We start from the raw sequence: 19,427 nt of genomic DNA, 5'->3' as shown, positions 1-19,427 counted from the left end.
TGGTGAGCCAACAGAAAGGCAATAAAATGTTATTACATGTCAGTTTTTGATACCAAAATGATTTTAAAACTGGTAGTTTTATGGTCGAGTTATTCCAATGATCATTTTAAAGAGCAATGCAATGACACAGTTTTCCAATGATCATTTTAAAGAGCAATGCAATGACAAACACTAGTCTGACCAGTCATGTGCTGACACAAATTCTATGCTTGTAACACACTCAATCCTTTCAAACTCACTCCTTCCAAAATATTTTAGTACATCTTCCACTTTCACTTATACAGTAGAACATTTCTTTCAAAACAAAAACAAGCAACGTATTGTATGCACGCACCTTTTGGGTCACAAATGACTGCTGAAATGCACGAGAAAAGGGCACTACATCCATTCATCACCACAATCTGAATAAATACACAAATGAACTGTTATTTCAGAGCTGAAAATATCCTGGTTGGCACGGGGGGGTTATAAATAAATCAAGAACTTAAGAATCTGCACGGTGATAGAATTTGGCCAAATATACCAAATTGGCAACGTCAGCTGTATAAAAATGAGAGTACCCTTGGGTTTTTGAAATTTTAAATTAGTTGGAGAATTGCCTAAAGCCTGCAAAGCCAGTAGGGCGTGATTCCTCTTGTTAAAATTCCAGCAATATCAAATTCCTCATTAATTGTGGGTCACATTCACTAGTTTTAAGTCTTCATCAATACTGCTCATTTACTAAATTCAACAGCCAAGAAACAGCCAATAGGGCATACGGTTTAGGGTATGTCAATCAACATCAAACTTAGGCTATGTTCACATTGCAGGTCAATTTCGATTTTTCCACTATCAGTAATTGTTGTGATATTGCTAGTATTCATGTTTCTCATAAAAGGGCCATCACATTATAGATTTTATGTTTTTAAGACACAGTTGTCTCAATTACACCCCTCAACAGTGCAGTGAGGTTGCATGCATTACAAAACAGTATATGTTATTGAATAATTCTACTCACATTGTCAGCTTTCAATGACTTTGGAGAACGGCAGTAGTGAGTTAGAAACTTGGCAACCACTTCTCTCAGGCTAAAAGAACAAGATTGAAATAGAATTACTTGGAGATGTTTCTTTTTAATTCAAATTAAAGGCAAATCACTTACAATGCATGTCCCCGCCAGTCACCATATTGCAACAGTGCTGGGTCAACATGTAGCATGTCAGATTGGGTCAACTGCAGTGGAAAGGAATGTGACATTGTACTGTACTGGATTTTATTGTATTGTATTTTTTTCATCTGACAAATTTAATGAAGTGGATAGAACAACAACTCAGCACGTATTACCCTTTTATGAAGAAGATCATAGCAGAGCTTGTTCTCGCTTGTGCCCATGTTGATGACACCCTGAACACACAGGCAAACAGGATTTTATAAACACAAAAGTGATTACAGTTAGTTGCTACTGTAAATGTGACTGACACTGGAAAAATAGACTCACATTAGGGTTGTCCACGTCATATCTGTTCGCTGCATACTGAGCAAAGCCTTCCTGGAGGATGGCTTGATGCTGTCGAATACTGTTACCACGGCTGGACAGGTACATGCTGGGCTCAGTAGACTTTGCACCTCTCACAGTTGCCAGAGCACTCTCAGATGGTGTGCAGGCCTTGACTGATGGGTGCAGCCCCGAGTTTATTGTCCCCTTAGTGGAAACGGTGTGCCCAGGGGGAAGCTGAGCATGTGGCTGAGATGAGGATGGCACTGATGAGGCAGTTGATGTTGTCAGTAAAGTTGACTGATGATCTACCAGGGAGACAGGAGTGTTACTGGGTGCTGATCCTGTGGTCACAGCACCCTGTCTGACTGCGGTTAATGCCCCAGTAAGCATGTTGAACAGGCGCAGCTCATGCTGGCGCTCCTGTTCCACTCTCCTCTCTTCTTGCTGCTGTCGCCGCTCATCAGCTTGCAACTCTTTCTCTAGCCGTGCCTCCTCCAGGGAGAGGAGGCGATCTTCTGCGCATCGCTGCCACATGAGGAAGCTGGCGAGAGCTTTGTCGAGGGGCCCCTGGCTGCCACATTTGCCACTTCCGTGGCCACACGCGGTTTTGCCTGCTCTACGACGCCTCCTCTGTCTTACCGCAGCCAGGGGACGGAGGCCCTCCTTAGATGTGTCATGTGGCACAGGAACATTGTCTGACTGGGAAGCAGACGCAGCAATGTTCAGGTCAGTTAAACCTGCGGAGATGAGGAAAAACATGACATGAGATGATTCCTGCGCGACATGCTTCTATACAAAATACTAATACTAATACTGTGTGTGAGAGCATTTCTATTTCTTAGCAGACGGAAACTCAGCCATTGATTTTCTATGACGCTTGTATGTATTGGGCTTTCGCAGGGCTGGGGCCTATCTTTGCTCACTTTGAGGGAGAGGCGACGTACAACCTGGACTGGATGCCAACCAATCGGAGGAAACTCAAACAAAGAACATAACAAAACAATGGCTGAGGGCAGCATGGTGGTTAGCACTTCTCCCTCATATTTCTGAGCTTTGAATCTCAGGTCCAGCATTAGTGGCGTTTGCATGTCCTCCTTGCCTTTACATTGGTTTTCTCTGGGTACTGCAGCTTCCTCCCACTTTCCAAAAACATGCATGTTAGATTTATTGAAGCCTCTAAATTTCCCATAGGTGTGAATGGGTGTATTAATGGTTGTTTGTCTAGCTTGCAATGGGCTGGTGATCAGTCCAGGGTGTGCCCTGCCTCTAGTCCAAAGTCAGCTGGGACATGCTCCAGTTCACCTGGCTGTGAACCTAATGGGGACAAGCGATATCGGAAATCGAGGTACTGGTTGAGATATTTGCGTTGTTTACTTCCCTTCAAAAGTGGTATCACAACATTGTCTGACTATCATAGCATTTGCTAAACAACGCTACACCAATACGACGCCTGCTCACAGTCATGTCAGTATTGGTTACAGCCTAGCATGCAGTGATGGCCAAAACATAATGACCGCTTGAACATTCTCACATGGGGTACTGTAAGGGGGTTAGGGTCTAACAAAATTTTATTTTCCAATATGCAGAAAATTCCATCCATCCATCCATTTTCTGAGCTGCTTATCCACACAAGGGTCACGGGAGTGCTGGAGCCTATTCCAGCTATCTTCAGGCAGGAGGCGGGGTACATCCTGAACTGGTTGCCAGCCAATCGCAGCAGAAAATTCCACCTTTACAAAAAGTGAGTTATTATTTAAGAATGATTATGGTTGTTACTGTATGTGACATTTTGTCTCCAACCCACCAAAATATCCAATAAAGTCCTCACATTAAGTAGTAAAGTTGTAAATGTTGCAAACGACAATATCATTCTGACAGCTTCATCCAAAACGAAGCATTATCTTTGTACAGGACATGCAGAATGTTGTATTTTATTTCAGTAGATTTTGCAAGTGGCTCTAATGTTCAGTTGTGATGCAATCTATATTGTAAAAATGTAATTTTATAATCAACCTGAAGGTGAAATTCTTGAATGAGCAGAATTGCCTCCTTGACCCAGTGTGTCCTCTGTTCCCAGTAAAGATTGTCCATCAGTTTCCTGTTCATCTCCTGATCTGTAATAGATATCTGGTTGTGCAACATCCGTGTTCAACAGACTTTCCTCAACAGCCTCACATTTTACATCCAGTGGGTCTCCGGTTTTAGGGGGCTGACCAAACAGAAACCCACCCGAAGAAGCTGGACCAAAGGAACCTAGTGAGGAGTTCCCCTGCAAGAACGAGTCACATCCACCTGGGCTGTGAAAAACGTGCTGTGCAACAACTGCTCCACCCATACTGGAGTATGTGATAGCCGGTCGGTTGGCTATGACCCGATCCATCACGTCGTAAAATTTCCAAGATCTCAGCTTGTGGTTGTCCTTAATGCGACGGTACTCCAGTTTCATCTTTTTTATCTTCTCCCTGCACTGGTCGCCTGTGCGGTAGATGCCCTTTTCGCGCAGAATGAGCGCGATGCGGTCAAACACACGCTGGTTGCGCAATGAGCTCTCCAGTTCTATCTGGATGGACTCGTCGGACCACAGCTGGAGAAGCTCCACGATCTCTTGATCGGTCCAGTTGCTGCCCCGCTCGTGCCTCCTGCCCCGAGGGTCCATCCTTCCTCTGGCTGGAGGTTACTCGACGTTATCTGTAACGCTGTGGAGAAGAATCACCAGGCTCAACATTATCATCACATCACAACGCAGATCACATAAGTTGATCACGAGTTGGGTCTTATTTTACAACCAAAAATTAAGTACGTTTCGTGCAACCAGCCACTTGCTTTCTCTCACCGTAGACCCAAATTGCACGTTTTCGAAGAACATGTTTGCCCAATTCTCCTGAGGCGAGACGTCCACATACTAATACGAGTCGTTACATGGGACGTGAGGGAGATTTGGAACGGCTTTAACTCCGTAATCATTGTTTTTACATTGTGTTTACTTTGTAATATGTGTACTCTGCACCGAAAACGAAACTACATCCGGGTCAACTGCACATGCGCGCTAGCCTATGCCGGGACAACAGTCCCGTGCAAACAGAGAACGGCGTTACAAACGCATGCGCGTTAAAGTGAGATCGGGAAAATGGCGGTGCTGTGTTATTATAGCGCCCTCTACCACAGTGAGTGATTTAATTCAAGTGTAATTTAAATATAAATCCACGAGATGAGGCTGTCACGCTGCAATGGAAATGAGAGCCTATTTTTTTTTTTTATTTTAATTTTTTTAAATCACTCACGTTATTTTTTTTAAATTGTAAATGCAATATACATCCTTCCGAGTGATATATATATATATATACATATAGAAATTGTGTTCTTCAAACGTCACAGGAGGTGTGATATAATGATGCTCTATGAATATTGTCTATAAGATTATACTTAATGAACAATCTGTCCCTCATAAGCCTGCGATTGACATGAATTTTGCTGTCCATAATGCACTCATTATGTGAACCAAAAAATATTTTTTTTTTTTTGGGCGGGGGGTTTACTTTGAACATAGATTAAATGATTTGGGCAATTTGAAGGACAATTTAATGTCAACACTGTGACAGGCCGTTTAGTTGTACTTAAACTGCAGATATTGTTTATTGTATCAAATTTAAGTTTTAAAGGAGAGCTTTTGTTTTATTATGAGATTGAGAGATAATACAAGATTTTCAACACATTGCTGTGCCTTTCATTCAAAGATGTCACCCCATGACAGTCACTCAGTGGTGTCAAACAAATTTTTGTCAAGGGCCACATTATAGTTATGGTTTCCCTTGGAGAGCCATTATGTCTGTGAACCCATATAAATATATGATGGCCTCATATTATTACAGATGCACAACAAATTGATGTTTTGAAATCAGAAGCCAGTAAAACTGTCATGAACGGAACAGAGGATAGGACCCAAAAATGCACGACTCCAAAACAAATGGACAGTTTCAAAAAAGGTTTAATATACGGGCAGAGGTCGGTACACAGGCAGGCAATCCAAAAAAAAGGCAACAGTATCCAAAAACATGAGGCAAAAAGGCGAGGTCAATAATCGGAACAGGGTCTAATCTTACTGTGAGTCTTTGACATGGCAACAAGGAATGCTGGAACGCGATGACAAAGTACAACGAACTGGCGATGAGAAAGAATGAGACACAAGGTTAAATGCAAGGTGTAATTAGGCTGAACGAGGCACAGGTGGTGAAGATGCTCTCAGGAGCAGGTGTGTATGAAACGGGGGGGGGGAGACAAAAACCGGAACACACACCCATGACAGTACCTCCCCCTTAACGGAGCCCGGAGCCCCTGGATGCGCAACGTGGAAGTCCCGAATGAGCGAGTCATCCACGATAAATGCAGACGGCACCCATGAACGTTCGTCAGGCCCGTAGGCCTCCCAGTCCACCATATATTGAAACCCCCTCCGACGAGACGACAACAGCCGCCTCACAGTGAAGACAGGGCCCCCATCCACGAACCGGGGGGGAGGAGGGGGCCTGGAAGGCGGGACCAGAGGGGACACCCGGGCTGGCTTGAGCAGGCTGACGTGAAAAGCATGGTGGACCCGCATCGACCTTGGGAGCCTAAGCTTCACGGTGACAGGGTTAATGATCTTTGTGATGGGGAAGGGTCCAACGAACCTGGGAGCGAGCTTCCGGGACTCCACCCGGAGTGGAATATGCTTGGTGGAGAGCCAAACTCGCTGACCCACTTTGTAACTTGAGGCCGGTGTCCTCCGACGGTTTTGTAGGACCGTCCCTGGTGCAGCAGCATCTGGCGGGCTCGCTCCCAGGTCTTCCTGCAGTGTCTCAACAAGGTCAATGCTGCTGGAACTGTGGACTCTGGGGCTATGGCAGGAAATAGAGATGGTTGGTAACCATGCATAACGTGAAAAGGCGATAGACCAGTGGATGCAGAGGGGAGGGAATTGTGAGAGAATTCGACCCAAACCAGTTTCTGAAACCAGGATCGTGGCTCCTGTGAAGCAAGACATCGGAGCACAGTCTCCAGGTCCTGGTTCAGCCTCTCGGTTTGGCCGTTGGTTTCAGGGTGAAACCCAGATAGACTGACGGTAGCACCTATGAGATTACCAAACCCCTTCCAAAATTGCGAAATGAATTGGGGACCCCTATTGGATACAACATTCTTGGGGAAACCATGGAACTTGAAAACCTGGTGTATTATTAACTCTGCAGTGTCTTTAGCTGAGGGGAGTTTCGGGAGTGCAATGAAGTGTGCCATTTTAGAGAACCTGTCCACGACTGTGAGAATGGTGGCATTTCCTTTCGAGGCCAGTAATCCTGTTACAAAGTCTACGGAGATGTCTGACCCAGGACGTTGTAGTATTGGCAGGGGTCGCAACTCCGCAGGAGGACGTTGATGAGAGGGCTTGTTAGCAGCACATACCTGGTAAGCATTGACATAATTGGTGACATCCCTTCTAACATTGGGCCACCAAAAGCGCTGTTCGACCACAGATTGAGTCTTGGCAATGCCTGGGTGACATACAGTCCGGTTAGTGTGAGCCCAGTGGATGACTCTTCCCCTTAAGGTCGGAACCACATAAAGCCTGTTTTCAGGGCAATCTTCAGGTCTCAGAGTGTTCTTCAGAGCCTCCTTTACCGCAGTCTCAATGTCCCAAACAAAAGCGGAAACGAAACATGACTTCGGCAAAATGGTTTTAGGGTCGGACAAAGAATTCTCTGTGCAGAAAATGCGCGATAAAGTATCTGGCTTACCATTTTTAGAACCAGGTCGGTAGGATAACATGAAATTGAATCTAGTGAAAAACAGAGCCCATCTAGCCTGCCTCGCATTTAATCTCTTAGCAGATTTAAGATATTCCAGGTTCTTGTGATCTGTCCATACTAAAAACGGACTATGTGCCCCCTCTGGCCAGTGCCTCCACTCCCCCAAAGCCACCTTGAATGCCACCAGTTCACGGTCACCAATGCCATAGTTTCTCTCGGCTGGGGTCAGTTTTTTTGGAGAGATAAGCACAAGGATGTAATTTACCATCCTTGAGACATTCTGGGAGAGCACTGCTCCTATACCGGCATCAGACGCATCGACTTCTACCACAAACTGCTGTTTGAGCTCTGGCAAAGTCAGGCTGGGAGCGGAGGGAAATCTCTATTTAGGTTTCTGAAAAACTGCCTGGCAAAGAGGGTTCCATACGAAAGGTCTGTGTGGCGAGGTAAGATCATGCAAAGGCGAGGCTATAGAACTGAAGTTTCTAATGAACTTTCTGTAGAAATTAGCGAACCCTAAGAACCTTTGTACGTCTTTGCGTGACGTGGGAGTGGGCCAATTAGTCACGGCATCAACTTTGCAAGGGTCCATTTTGATTTCACCTGGAGCCAGCACGAACCCCAGAAAAGAAACGGACGCCTTGTGGTACTCACATTTCTCAGCCTTGACGTATAGTTCATTCTGCAGTAACTGCTGCAACACAGAGCGGACATATCATCCAAATATACAAAAACACACACATTCAACATGTCACGCAGGACATAATTGACAAAGTTCTGGAACACAGCTGGAGGGTTCGTTAGTCCAAAAGGCATCACCAAATACTCGTAATGTCCCGTTGGTGTGTTGAATGCTGTCTTCCATTCATCCCCCTCCCTTATCCTGACTAAATGATATGAATTCCTTAAGTCGAGTTTGGTGAAAACCTTGGCTCCCTCCAGGAACTCAAAGGCGGTGGAGATGAGAGGAAGAGAGTACCTGTTCTTCACAGTTATGTCGTTGAGACAGAGGGTCGCAGAGCCTTGTCCACAAAGAAAAATCCGGCTCCCGCAGGGGATGAAGATGGGCGAATAATCCCGGCTGCCAGTGATTCATCCTCATACTCCTTCATAGCCTTGTGTTCCAGCCCTGAAAGAGAATAACCTCCCTCGTGGGGGTGTGGTTCCAGGCAGCAAGTCAACAGCACAGTCATAAGGTCTGTGGGGTGGAAGGGATTTGGCCTTGGAACAAACATCTTTAATGTCTAGGTAACAGGAGGGCACTCGAGATAAGTCAGGATCCCCGGATGGGGTCTGTGGATTGTCATTTGAAACATAGCCCTGAACATCACATGGAGGCTTGAAACAGTTCTGCGCACGACCAGTCAGGTGTGAAATGACGAAAGCAATTTTTGCCCGCTCGGTGGGGAAGGCAGCTGCCTGCAACTCAAAGTGGAGTTCGCACTGAGTGATAAACGGTTTAATAGTCCCAGAATCTCCAGAGAACCTCTCCGGTCGAGAGAGCTGTGGGCAGACAGCAGCGGAGGTGGCAGGTGGCTGATTTACCTGGAAACGATGGTACAGTGGCGGCATCGGGTGCTGCGCCAGCTGGTTCCTTCTTCTGAAGCATATTCCTTAGCACTTCAAACTGTGAGGCCACCTGTTTCATCATATTGTCCTGATGCTCTGACAGTCCCTCTAGATGAAGGTGGAGGGCAGAAAGCTGTTCAGCCTGCTTCGAGAGGCGTTGACCCTGCGCTTGAAGGGCTTTGCGCACCAGATCGGAGTCTACTGGGTCCATGTTATGGCCAGTTCGTTCTGTCCTGAACGGAACAGAGGATCGGACCCAAAAATGCACGACTCCAAAACAAATGGACAGTTTCAAAAAAGAGAGATTTAATATACGGGCAGAGGTCAGTACAAAGGCAGGCAATCCAAAAAAAGGCAACAGTGTTAAAAAACATGAGGAAAAAAGGCAAGGTCAATAATCAGAACAGGGTCTAGTCTTACTGTGAGTCTTTGACGTGGAAACAAGGAATGCTGGAACGCGACGACAAGGTACAACGAACTGGCGTTGAGAAAGAATGAGACACGAGGTTAAATGCAAGGTGTAATTTGGCTGAACGAGTCACAGGTGGTGAAGATGCTCTCAAGAGCAGGTGTGTATGAAACAGGGGGAAGACAAAAACCGGAACACACACCCATGATAAAAACATTGCTTGTTCTACTATTAATCCATTTATTTTAAAAGGGAGATTGCTAACAAAAAATGCTTGCACAATCTTAATGTTATTAAAAGTGAAGACAATTTGCAGTTTTGGTATTTTAGCAAGATACATAAAGTCCAAATACATGATTTGCTCTTGCGGGCCACAGGAAATGATCCAGTGGGCCTGATTTGGCCCCCGGGCCTTGTGTTTGACACCTGTGCTCTATGCCGTTAATTTTATATTAACAGTCTTAAAAAAAAAAAAAAAAAAAAAAAACATGTCTGGTCGAAGAAATCAACTCTGCTGGCAATTGTTAAGTAATGCAGAGGGTCCAAATAACTAACACTTTAATTCCCTCTCTTGGAATAATGAATGCATGATCTTGTTTCATCTTTTCTTCAATCAACATATGTCTATGCATAAACGTGCAAAACAGACTGTAAAAACAGCCCCGCCCCTCTCAACATTTTTGGGTGACACGATTCAAGCACGCTCTCGAGTCTCGTCGCTCTAATATTGTGACGTATTTCCCGGACAAAGGAGCAGGTTTGTTGCCAGCCAGCCGGTCGTCAACGCGCTCGCATCCTTCTCTGACCCGAGCTTCCATTCCCCCGTTTTGTCACACTCTTAATGTATGTGGAGCGCTGTCTCGTTAGCAAGCGGTCGCGACTGTAATGCCAGAAGAACGCCGTTTATTAATGGGCGAAGGTATTGCTTTGGAAGGTTGAAGGCACCTGGTAGACGAGTAGAATCATGCTGGCAAGTTGGTCGTGGATGAAAAGCTAGCATTCGATATCGTCCAAAGGGGGCGGATAACGTCGTGAGCCGCCAAAATAGATGTAAAGTCAAAGGGCAAGTGCAGGCGAGAGAAAGTCCCCGCCCGACTGGAGAGAGTAATGTGGAGGCATGACGTCTTTGATTTTGACGTGAAATGGTACGAGTGGATTTTTGTTGTTGTTGAGGTTGAAACTACAACAACTACAACGTACAACGTGTTCCCCATAGGGTAGCCGACTATTGCAAAGTGGACGGGAGCGACTGAAGCCTTAGTAGGAAGCTCACTTCTATTTCAACCCAAAGTGCCTGCCAGAGCTGCCGACAAGCCTCTCACCAGTCTGCCCTGTTAGGTGAATCCGTTCCCAATCTCGCTTCCTTCGAGCGATGTGATCCAGTCCAGGTGGACCTCTTTCTTCCTGGGGACTTGACTGAAGCACCACAATGGACCAGCTCTGATTCGCGGCGCCTCCTCTCTTAAGTTTGTTGGGGGTAAGAGTCGTTTGCTCGTTGATTTTGTTATTATTATTTTTAAATAATAGTATTTTCCCATTGCATATTGCGTCAACCAATTTCAGATATTTTATTTATCGTCCTTTCTCAGCTGCAGTCAGACAGCGCATTATATTTTTCCTCGTAATTATCCACGCCTTAACATATCTCTCAACAATTTATCTGCGTAAGGTGGGATTGATATCTTGTAAATTCAACATAGGCTTGATTTGCAGAAAAGCAAACCTTTTTTTTCACCAACAAGCATCATGCTCGTAAACGTCTCATAAAAATGTGAGTTAAGGATAAACAAATAAAGGAAGGCCAGATATACTGTAAAACTTATGGTAAAATATCCTTTAGTTATCATTGTAGATTTTTTTACATCTTCTGTAACAACCACAAAAATTGTTGATGTTGGGGGTCAAGGTCAGCATAACGGAACATACGGTGAGAATTCAAGATTCTGCCTTCTCTGTCATGTATTTAATCTCATTTGACTTACAACACACGTACTATACAGTATACTACACTGCATACATATTCATGCAGTTTTTTTGTATTTGTTTATGGAAGAAGGGTTCTTTTCAGTATTATTGATTCACCCTTCATTAATATATTTCAGCAATGCAGACAAACAATGTAGGAAGATAAGGGGTAAGTCCTCACTCACAAGGGCAGTGTGAATAGTGCTACTAAGAAAGAATGACAAAAACATTTTGGTGATTCTCGCTGTTGGATATTGTTTACACATGGAACCCTTGCTGCATTTCTAGACCACGTTTATATCTGAAGTTTCCACTGTCATAGGCAGTAAGAACAAAAATGGAACTGATGGAGAGCTATTCTATCTTGGCGCTATCACTTAATCACTCAATTTCCAGTGCCTCTCAGATAAAATATTTTTTCCTCCTATGTGTCCTGACAGGGCACAACGCAGTGCCGCTGTTTTTTTTTCTGTCACCCTGAGGTCCATCTGCTCTCATGAATGGATATGCACCTTGTCGAGGTTCTGCACAATCACTGCAACATACTGCTGTGCATTCTTTTAGAGAGCAGTCATAAGCACATGGTGGGTGTTGATTTGGCTTGGGCACAGCCTGAAATAGAACTTGAGTGCTGTTTATGTCGCACTACCTACCTACACCACCTAAGCCAGTAAGTTAAATTTTTACCAGCATTGTTTGCATGACTGTCAATCAGATGATGGAAAAAAACAAAAACTATAATGTCGAGATATATTATTTTTTTTAACTGCCACATCACTTTTTGCTTTTGAGTTAATGGAAAGTCCTGCATTTGAGTTCCTCAAGGTTGGAACCTCTCTCAGTCAAAACAACACTTTCTGAACTGTTAAGAGAGTCACCAATACCTGACTGTCTAAACTTGGAGTGATTATCACAGGTGCTGAGAGGTTTGCACTATTATCTCGCAGCAATAAGATTCTGTAGCATCTCAAGCCCATTCTTTGAGTATTTTAAACAATAATTAAAAAAAAATTCCGTCAATATGGGGTGCTGTGTTTACATTAATGAGGGAAAAATGTGAATCACTGATCTTGATCAGCATTCTTGTTATCATGACACAACTATATTCAATGTTGGTCAATTGCTTGAACCGAAAATCCCTGTGTTAAGATGTGGTTTTAGCATAACAAGTAATTTATTGTTACCCCAGCATTTTGACAGGTTAGGTAATACTGTTTTCTACAATGTTCTATTTTAGCCCAATGTTTGAATTTTAGGTGTTAAATCAGTTCGATGACTTTTAATATTGTAAAGTAGGTAATCACTGTTTTGTTTTGTTTTTTCCCCTCAATCAGTGCTTGTGACAATGTATCCACTTGTTACGCTGCTATCTCTGGGCAAGGTTGCTCCACCCGTTAGGTTGAAAGAGGCCAAGTGCTCAAATCAACAACCGGCCTCTCCCTGCATTAAAACTGTAACCTGCGACAGCTCAATTTTTGGTAAATGTACCTGTAATCTGATTGTTCTTTTTTTCCAACTGTACAACTTTACTGTATTCCATCAGTTAAGAGTTTTTTTTAAATCCTGATTATGTAACACTGTTACATCTATTCCGTTACTCCCCAAGCCTGCATCTAAGAAGCACCACAAGCATTCAAACTACGGAGATAGAGAAGACGGCTAAAATTAAAATTTAAACCATTGACCCTGTTCTCAATCTCTATGTCGTGGTCAAATGACATGTAAGGGTCTATAAACCTGTTGTACCATAGGAAAAAGCAGGGTCTTTTTTCACACAGATGTATGTGTAACGTCATGTTGTAAAGGTCTCTTAACTTCTTGTTAGTGATCATGATTGACTGCAGCAGGTAGTTTCTCATTGCCAGGATATTGGCAGCACTCACTGAATTCATTAATACACAGAACAACGGGAAAGTCCAAGAAACTCTTAAGGAGAATTGTTGATTTGCACATGTGAAAATGTTTTGGAACCATTTCTGAACAACTGCAGATTACAAGATCAATACTAGTCAGTGTGAGCACAAAACCTTTCAGCTTCTCCTGTAAAGCAAAAAATAATAATACAAAATGTTTAAGAAAAGCGTACTTGAACAGCTGAACCCTATTTAGGGTTAATCAGAGGCACTTTAAATGGTGGCATTTGTGTCCTCCCTCCAACATGAGTTTGGGCATGATTGATTCATTCTCAACACAGCCACATCCCCACTGATAAGAGGGTGTGCTCACTTTTGCAATTACATTATCTCAATTGTTTATTTTTACTTCCCCTCTCTAAAATCGTTTTTTTTCCCCCCAATCGTTTTGTATCGGTTATATATAGGTCACATTAATGATGGAAAAATGTTTTGAAATCAGTTATCTTGGCCTCATTTTTTTATATCACAAAAACCTGGCATTTGAACAGTGGTTTGTTGACTTTTTATATCCACTGTAAACCAGTCAGTTCTGCTAGGAGCGGGCAAATATCCAGCCAGAATTATGACAGAAGCTTCTTGATGGCCACTAAAAGCGTCTGGTCAAGGTGAAACATTTAATCAAATATTACTGGGGGTGTACTGTATGTGTAGAGACTTAAATTTCCCCTCTGGGAAAAATAAAGGATTAATCACGACAAGTACCTACCTTATATTTTAACCTGTTAAAGTTTAAAACAGCATGGACTACAGATAATCTAAAATGAATTTATGCTTCAGTGATTATTAGTAGTAGTACAAAACAGTAATTAATTCTTAGTAATAAGTAATTACATTTAATAAAAACATCTATATTTCTAACTTGTACACCCAGTTCTTGCTTTTATAAATAATTATTGATGTACATTTTATAATTATCACCACAACTGTATATATGTTCACTGCACTCTACATATTTATTGAAAAAGTTGTAAAAAGTCATGTCAAGTTTGATTGCCGACCTTGGCCTCATTAATATTGTGTCTGTGCTGTCTTCCTGTGCGTATGGTGTGAGTGGGTAAATCCGACCCAGAAGGGGCGTAGTTAAGAAGAACATGTTTGTCTTCATAGCATGGTCTGTGTTCTGTCATCTCTAGGCCACTGTTCTACTTTACCACCACAAGGGAGTGCAGCTCCTATTTGGCTGTGAAGCAGTGAAAGACCGTCGGATACACTGCCCTGCGTTCTACTTTTCATGGATGCCCGCGTGGCTCTGCTGCACTTATGGACAGTCCTTGTCCTGACAGCAGAACTGAATTGGATTGATACTGCAGAGGTGTACACCAATGCTTGGGCTGTCCAGATTAATGGAGGCCCTGAGGAGGCAGACCGTATCGCAAATGAACACGGTTTCACCAACCATGGCAATGTGAGTTGAACATACAATACTCTGTATCTGTACTCAAGATGTTGCTGTCATATGTGTTTGTCATAACACTCCATGTGATGCTCACTCCAACAGTGTTAGAATTCTCTCTGGAACAAAAACTAAACCTCTTTTAGCACTCACTTGTTTTCTTCGCTGGATCATCCTGTAGTCGTGAATTCAAACTGTTTATGTTGATATAAAAAATATATACAGTGCATAGAATGCTGTTTCATTTGTTTAAGCATATGAGAATGCCAGATCACAAGTCTTGTGAGCAGTTCTAGTTTTCTCATTTTACTTAGAGTGGAAGACATAGGAATGAATGAATGAATAAATGCAACCAAATGAAGGTGTTGAAGTGGCCAAGTGAAAGTCTGAGCTTATATCCAATCATGATGCTGTGTGTACAGTGGAGAAAGTAATTATTTGATCCCTCACTAATTGTGTAAATTCACCTACTGACAAAGACATAACACGGTTTAAAATTTGAATGGTAGGTTTATGTTAACAGTGAGAGACAGAATGTCTAAAAGAAAATCCAGGAAATCACATTTTAAAAAGAGAATAATGCACTGTAAGTATTTGATCCCCTGCCAACAATAAAGAATTCTGTCTCCCACAGACTAGTCCTCTCAAATGAGAAAGTAATCCTAATCTAAACGTGTTGGCTGATTGAAAGACACTTAACTCAACTTGTTACCTGTAAAAGACACATGTCCACAGAATCAATCGATCAGACACCAACCTCTCCATCAAGAGCAAGCCCAAAGAACTTTCTAAGGACATCAGGGACAAGATTGTAGACCTTCACAAGGCTGGAATGGGCTACAAAGACCATTGGCAAGAGGCTGGGTGTGATTTTCTAGATTTCTTTCTTTTTCTTTTTCTTTATTTATTTTTTGATATTCTGTATCTCCCTGTTAAAATACCCCTACCATTAAAATTATAGACCGTTCATGTCTTTGTCAGTGGGAAAACTTATAAAATCAGTGAGGGATCAAATAATTATTTCCTCCACTGTATTTATGATCATGGCCGCAAAGTTGTAAGATAAAGTAAATAAGTAAAGTAAGTATAAAGTAAGTTAGGAATAAGTAACCGAGGCAGACATTGCGTGGGAAAGTGTGCCTTGCTAGCCTCATTTCAACAGTCTCATCCTTCTATTTAGTGCGCCATTTTAAACACTCAATTATATCCAATTATGTCTTGAATGACACCAATTTTCTAAGTCAATACACAATAGTTTACATCACATTGTTCCTTACTCAGTAGAACGTCATTTGTAACAAACATTAGACCATCATTTGAATTGATGCTTAATGCAAAACGTCGTTGACATGAGTAGTGAATCTGCACTAAATTCAAACTTTTGAAATGACCACTGCCATTTCTAATTGTCTGACACATTGTTGTGGATGTGATATCTCAACTCCAAGAAGTTCTCTTAAATCTTTCGTTGTTGACTTGGAGCTCAGTGTTGCTGTGGTATTTCATTGTCTTTGGAATGACTGCCTCAAGGTCCTGCTTTAAAATTTTATTCAGTATAAATATGTTTAGAGATACCTCAGCTACATAACCAGTCTTGCTTGGCCATGAAATATTTTCAAATACAGTGGTGCCTTGAGATACGAGTTTAATTGGTTCCTTGCCCATGCTCGTAAATCAAAATACCTGTATCTCAAATCATCTTTCCCCATTGAACTGAATGGAAATGTCAATCCATTCTAGCGTCCCCCCTAAAATAATTCTGCGATGTGTTTTTTTTAAATGAGAAAAATAGCACTCTATAATATTGTGCTTTATGAAAACATACAGTAATGGCATAATTAAAAAGAATTAAACTGTCACACTTTCTCATTCAATTCAATGCTCATTGTGCTGCTCATTCTGGTGTGTGCGCCTAGCCCACCTGGGGGCAGTATGAAGGCTCATTCAAACTAACCTACTTCACACTTACTTTCCTGCCTGGATACAGCAGCCAATCATATTGCAGCAGGGCGTGTCCTGCCTTGAACTCAAGTGGGAGTCATAATAGTGCCAAGCAGCAGGGCATCTCCTGCCTAGAACTCAACTCACATAGTCGTTCTTCACAGAGGATAAGAAATACATTATAGGACAGTGAGAACATATTGGTGTATTGTCTGTCTACATGCATTGCTGCATTGTTTGTTTTCAAATATCCATGGCTCAAAGGTTTACAACACAACCTCATAGATGCCAATCATTGCATATGTTAGCATTAGACTTAAGCTAGCGGACTGCTGTTTTAACTACACCTATAATTGTCTTTGTTTTATGTTTTTTTTACAGTAAAATTAAGAGTGGCAATAAATAGTTTGAAGCCTCTTTTTTAAAAGAATATTTACAAATTCTACCTAACACTGCCACCATACAGCACTCATATCCCAAGACAAAGCAAAAAAATGGCCGAATGATGGCTCGTATTTTCGAATAACTTTTAAATCAGATCACTCGTATCTCAATTTGTAACCTGATATGCTACTAAGTGCACAGTAGGTATGTTAAAACATATTTCCAATATAAAATAAAAATATGAACACATCCACAAAAACGGTACAAACAAACTTTTCAAAAAATTTTTTCTATCAGTCCTTATTTTTGTTTGTGAAAAAAGTTAAATCGGTTGGTAGATGCAATCAATTGATTTGATATTTTTGATACAATTTAGTCAATGCTTAAAGTCTCACACGCCACATCAATTCCAATTTGTTTGTGCCGAAGTGGGACATATTAGTAAAAGGCCCGTCTGTAGCAAAAAGCAAATAGCAAGGCTACTTTAAATACAGTACATCAATTCACTTTAGTCTGTATCAACAACTTTAAGCTAAATCTTTTAGAGCATTTCATTAATAGAGCTGTTGCATGCATGCACTTTTTTTTGTCAAATTTTAGAGCACGACAATGCTTTTACTAAGAGGGTTATGCTATGGATAAACTGTCATGGGTCTGGATTGTTGTTGGTCTTGTTTTTTTCCCACTTAACATTATAAGACTTTTCAATTTAAAAAAAAAAGCAAAAATAAATGATGCTTTTTCAAGAGATGGGTCTCTTTAAAGATGTACAAGATGTAAAAATGCATCATTGTTCTACCTTGTCGGAGCTCGTTCTTTTCAGTAATTGCTATTGGATTTGTCTTTGATTTAGTGGAGAGTCTCTTGCTGAAATAAAGTGCTATTAAATATGCTGCTCATAGAACAGCCAAGATATTGAGGAACAGAGACAAGCCAAACAAACAGGAGCTTTTCAGGCAATTTCTATTTTGCCAAGGTATCAGACAATCAATTACCAGCAATTTCTTTCCTGTCCACCATTGCATTCAATGTCAGTTGGGAAATGCAGGTATCAGATGACAGACACACACGCACGCACGCATGCACGCATGGACGCACACTATTAAATTTGTGTATTGTGTCTTTACATAGCGTGGCCAAGAGAGTGTGATGCATTTCTCATGTAGCTATCTCTCACTCTGGGGCCAGGGGCGTCTTTGCTGTATTGTGGCGCTCTGTTACGTGCACAAGCAAAGACTGAAGGGTGCGCTGCATTTCTGTGGTCATGTGAACAGAACTCTGTCCCCCTGTACTGTGAAGCAAAGTTTAAAGCTCTTCACAGGAAGAAATAGAATTAAAAAGTTAATCTGGCAGCACACTTGCAGCCTTACCAGCGAGAGGTCAGGGGATGCTGCACAACGGCGACACTTTCCAGAACTTCTTAATAGTACAATAATGTGCATTTTTCACCTTCTTGGAGCCACTGAGGGCTAACTCACAGGAAAAAAATAAAGATGCCTGAAATATGTGATGTGTGGCATGAATGACATTAACACTGTGTGAGAGAAAGCACAAGTGAGCATTCTGCATGGGTGCCAGGTAGCATAGTTCATGAACTGAAGCAATATTTGTCAGAAAGAATTGTTTGAAAACCAATTTGTTAGTAAGCTGAGGTTCCACCTTAAAGGCCTCTTTATACTCCCACGGTCGCGACACCCCCGACTTGGAGAACTGCAACACACTTTTAAAACAGCACGTGTGGGTTGCGCTTGAGTATAAAGGAAAACTACGCGAGGGACAGCCCCAGTGACGTCAGCTCGGTTGCCGTCCGCGCGAGTATAAAGAAGCCTTCATTCTTCAATTTTTTTGCCTCTTTACTGGAGGAGGGGAGGGCCTGAAGCACACTCGTAACTCACGTCATTGTTCGCAACACAAGGCAAAAAAATCGTCAGGGCGATGCCTTGTATCTCGCAAAACTTGTAAGTTGGGTTGTAAATTAAGGTACCACTGTATATTATTTGGTCTCTCTATTACACAGATTTTCACCTATCGCCGGTGGTTCTTGAATGCATCCCCGCAATAAACGGGGGTTCACTGTAATGAGATGAGTGGTGAGTTATGTTGTATAGAATTTGTGGATGAAAGAAAGGAAAGCGTGTAATGCTGCTAGATGTTATAGGGGAAAAATCATGAATCTTTCATGGCTGGTTACATTTTGTATTATTTTCATTGTCTGGAATTATATTTTAGGGCAGTGCCTCTTCCGCCATTGTTTCTCAGAGGCACACAAATAATAGGCATTACCGGTGTTATTTTAGTCTCTGGCCACTGAGAGTAGGTGCTAGAGATTGATGAAGTACAGAATATGCGACAGTGCAGTGATGGTACAGCAGGGGTTATGTGAGGGAATACATTTGGCAAGGCTTTTTGAAGCTGGGGGATACGACTTTAAAGGTCTTAGTCATATTTATGTCATCCTCTGTGGTAGTTCTAGAGGGCAGCTGGAGGGAGCTGATGTATAATAGAGGTTAATGGGATTTCTATTGCTAATGTGATTACTGGATCATCACAAAGCTGATTATTTGTTCACTTCTGTGCCTAGTCATACCCGAATACC

The 19,427-nt window shown here is 42.2% G+C and overlaps 2 protein-coding genes across 12 annotated transcripts in view; one reads left to right on the top strand and one right to left on the bottom strand.

Annotated features, from left to right (window-relative positions):
• accs (1-aminocyclopropane-1-carboxylate synthase homolog (Arabidopsis)(non-functional)) overlaps nt 1-4,549 on the bottom strand; it is a 29,042-nt gene extending 24,493 nt beyond the window's left edge. For 4 of the 7 annotated variants that reach the window (XM_061772856.1, XM_061772857.1, XM_061772858.1 and 1 more), the window contains exons 1-7: nt 4,311-4,548; nt 3,491-4,173; nt 1,478-2,214; nt 1,324-1,383; nt 1,142-1,212; nt 998-1,067; nt 335-401 (exon numbers count right to left, since the gene is read on the bottom strand). In XM_061772856.1, coding sequence (XP_061628840.1) covers nt 335-401; nt 998-1,067; nt 1,142-1,212; nt 1,324-1,383; nt 1,478-2,214; nt 3,491-4,133 — 1,648 coding nt within the window. In that variant the 5' untranslated portion in view covers nt 4,134-4,173; nt 4,311-4,548. Of the gene's footprint in view, nt 1-334; nt 402-997; nt 1,068-1,141; nt 1,213-1,323; nt 1,384-1,477; nt 2,215-3,008; nt 3,149-3,490; nt 4,174-4,310 lie in introns of those variants that run through there. The other 3 variants (XM_061772860.1, XM_061772862.1, XM_061772863.1) reach the window with 3 other exon arrangements.
• A 5,355-nt stretch (nt 4,550-9,904) lies between these two features.
• furinb (furin (paired basic amino acid cleaving enzyme) b) overlaps nt 9,905-19,427 on the top strand; it is a 142,942-nt gene continuing 133,419 nt past the window's right edge. The window contains exons 1-3 of one of the 5 annotated variants that reach the window (XM_061772877.1): nt 9,905-9,989; nt 10,449-10,709; nt 14,247-14,518. In XM_061772877.1, coding sequence (XP_061628861.1) covers nt 14,345-14,518 — 174 coding nt within the window. In that variant the 5' untranslated portion in view covers nt 9,905-9,989; nt 10,449-10,709; nt 14,247-14,344. Of the gene's footprint in view, nt 10,710-12,531; nt 12,676-14,246; nt 14,519-19,427 lie in introns of those variants that run through there. The other 4 variants (XM_061772874.1, XM_061772876.1, XM_061772878.1 and 1 more) reach the window with 4 other exon arrangements.

Source organism: Phyllopteryx taeniolatus, chromosome 5 (assembly GCF_024500385.1).
Source record: "Phyllopteryx taeniolatus isolate TA_2022b chromosome 5, UOR_Ptae_1.2, whole genome shotgun sequence".
Classification (NCBI taxonomy): domain Eukaryota; kingdom Metazoa; phylum Chordata; class Actinopteri; order Syngnathiformes; family Syngnathidae; genus Phyllopteryx; species Phyllopteryx taeniolatus.
Note: the sequence above shows the minus strand (reverse complement) of the source record. Positions and strands in the feature narration are given on the sequence as shown.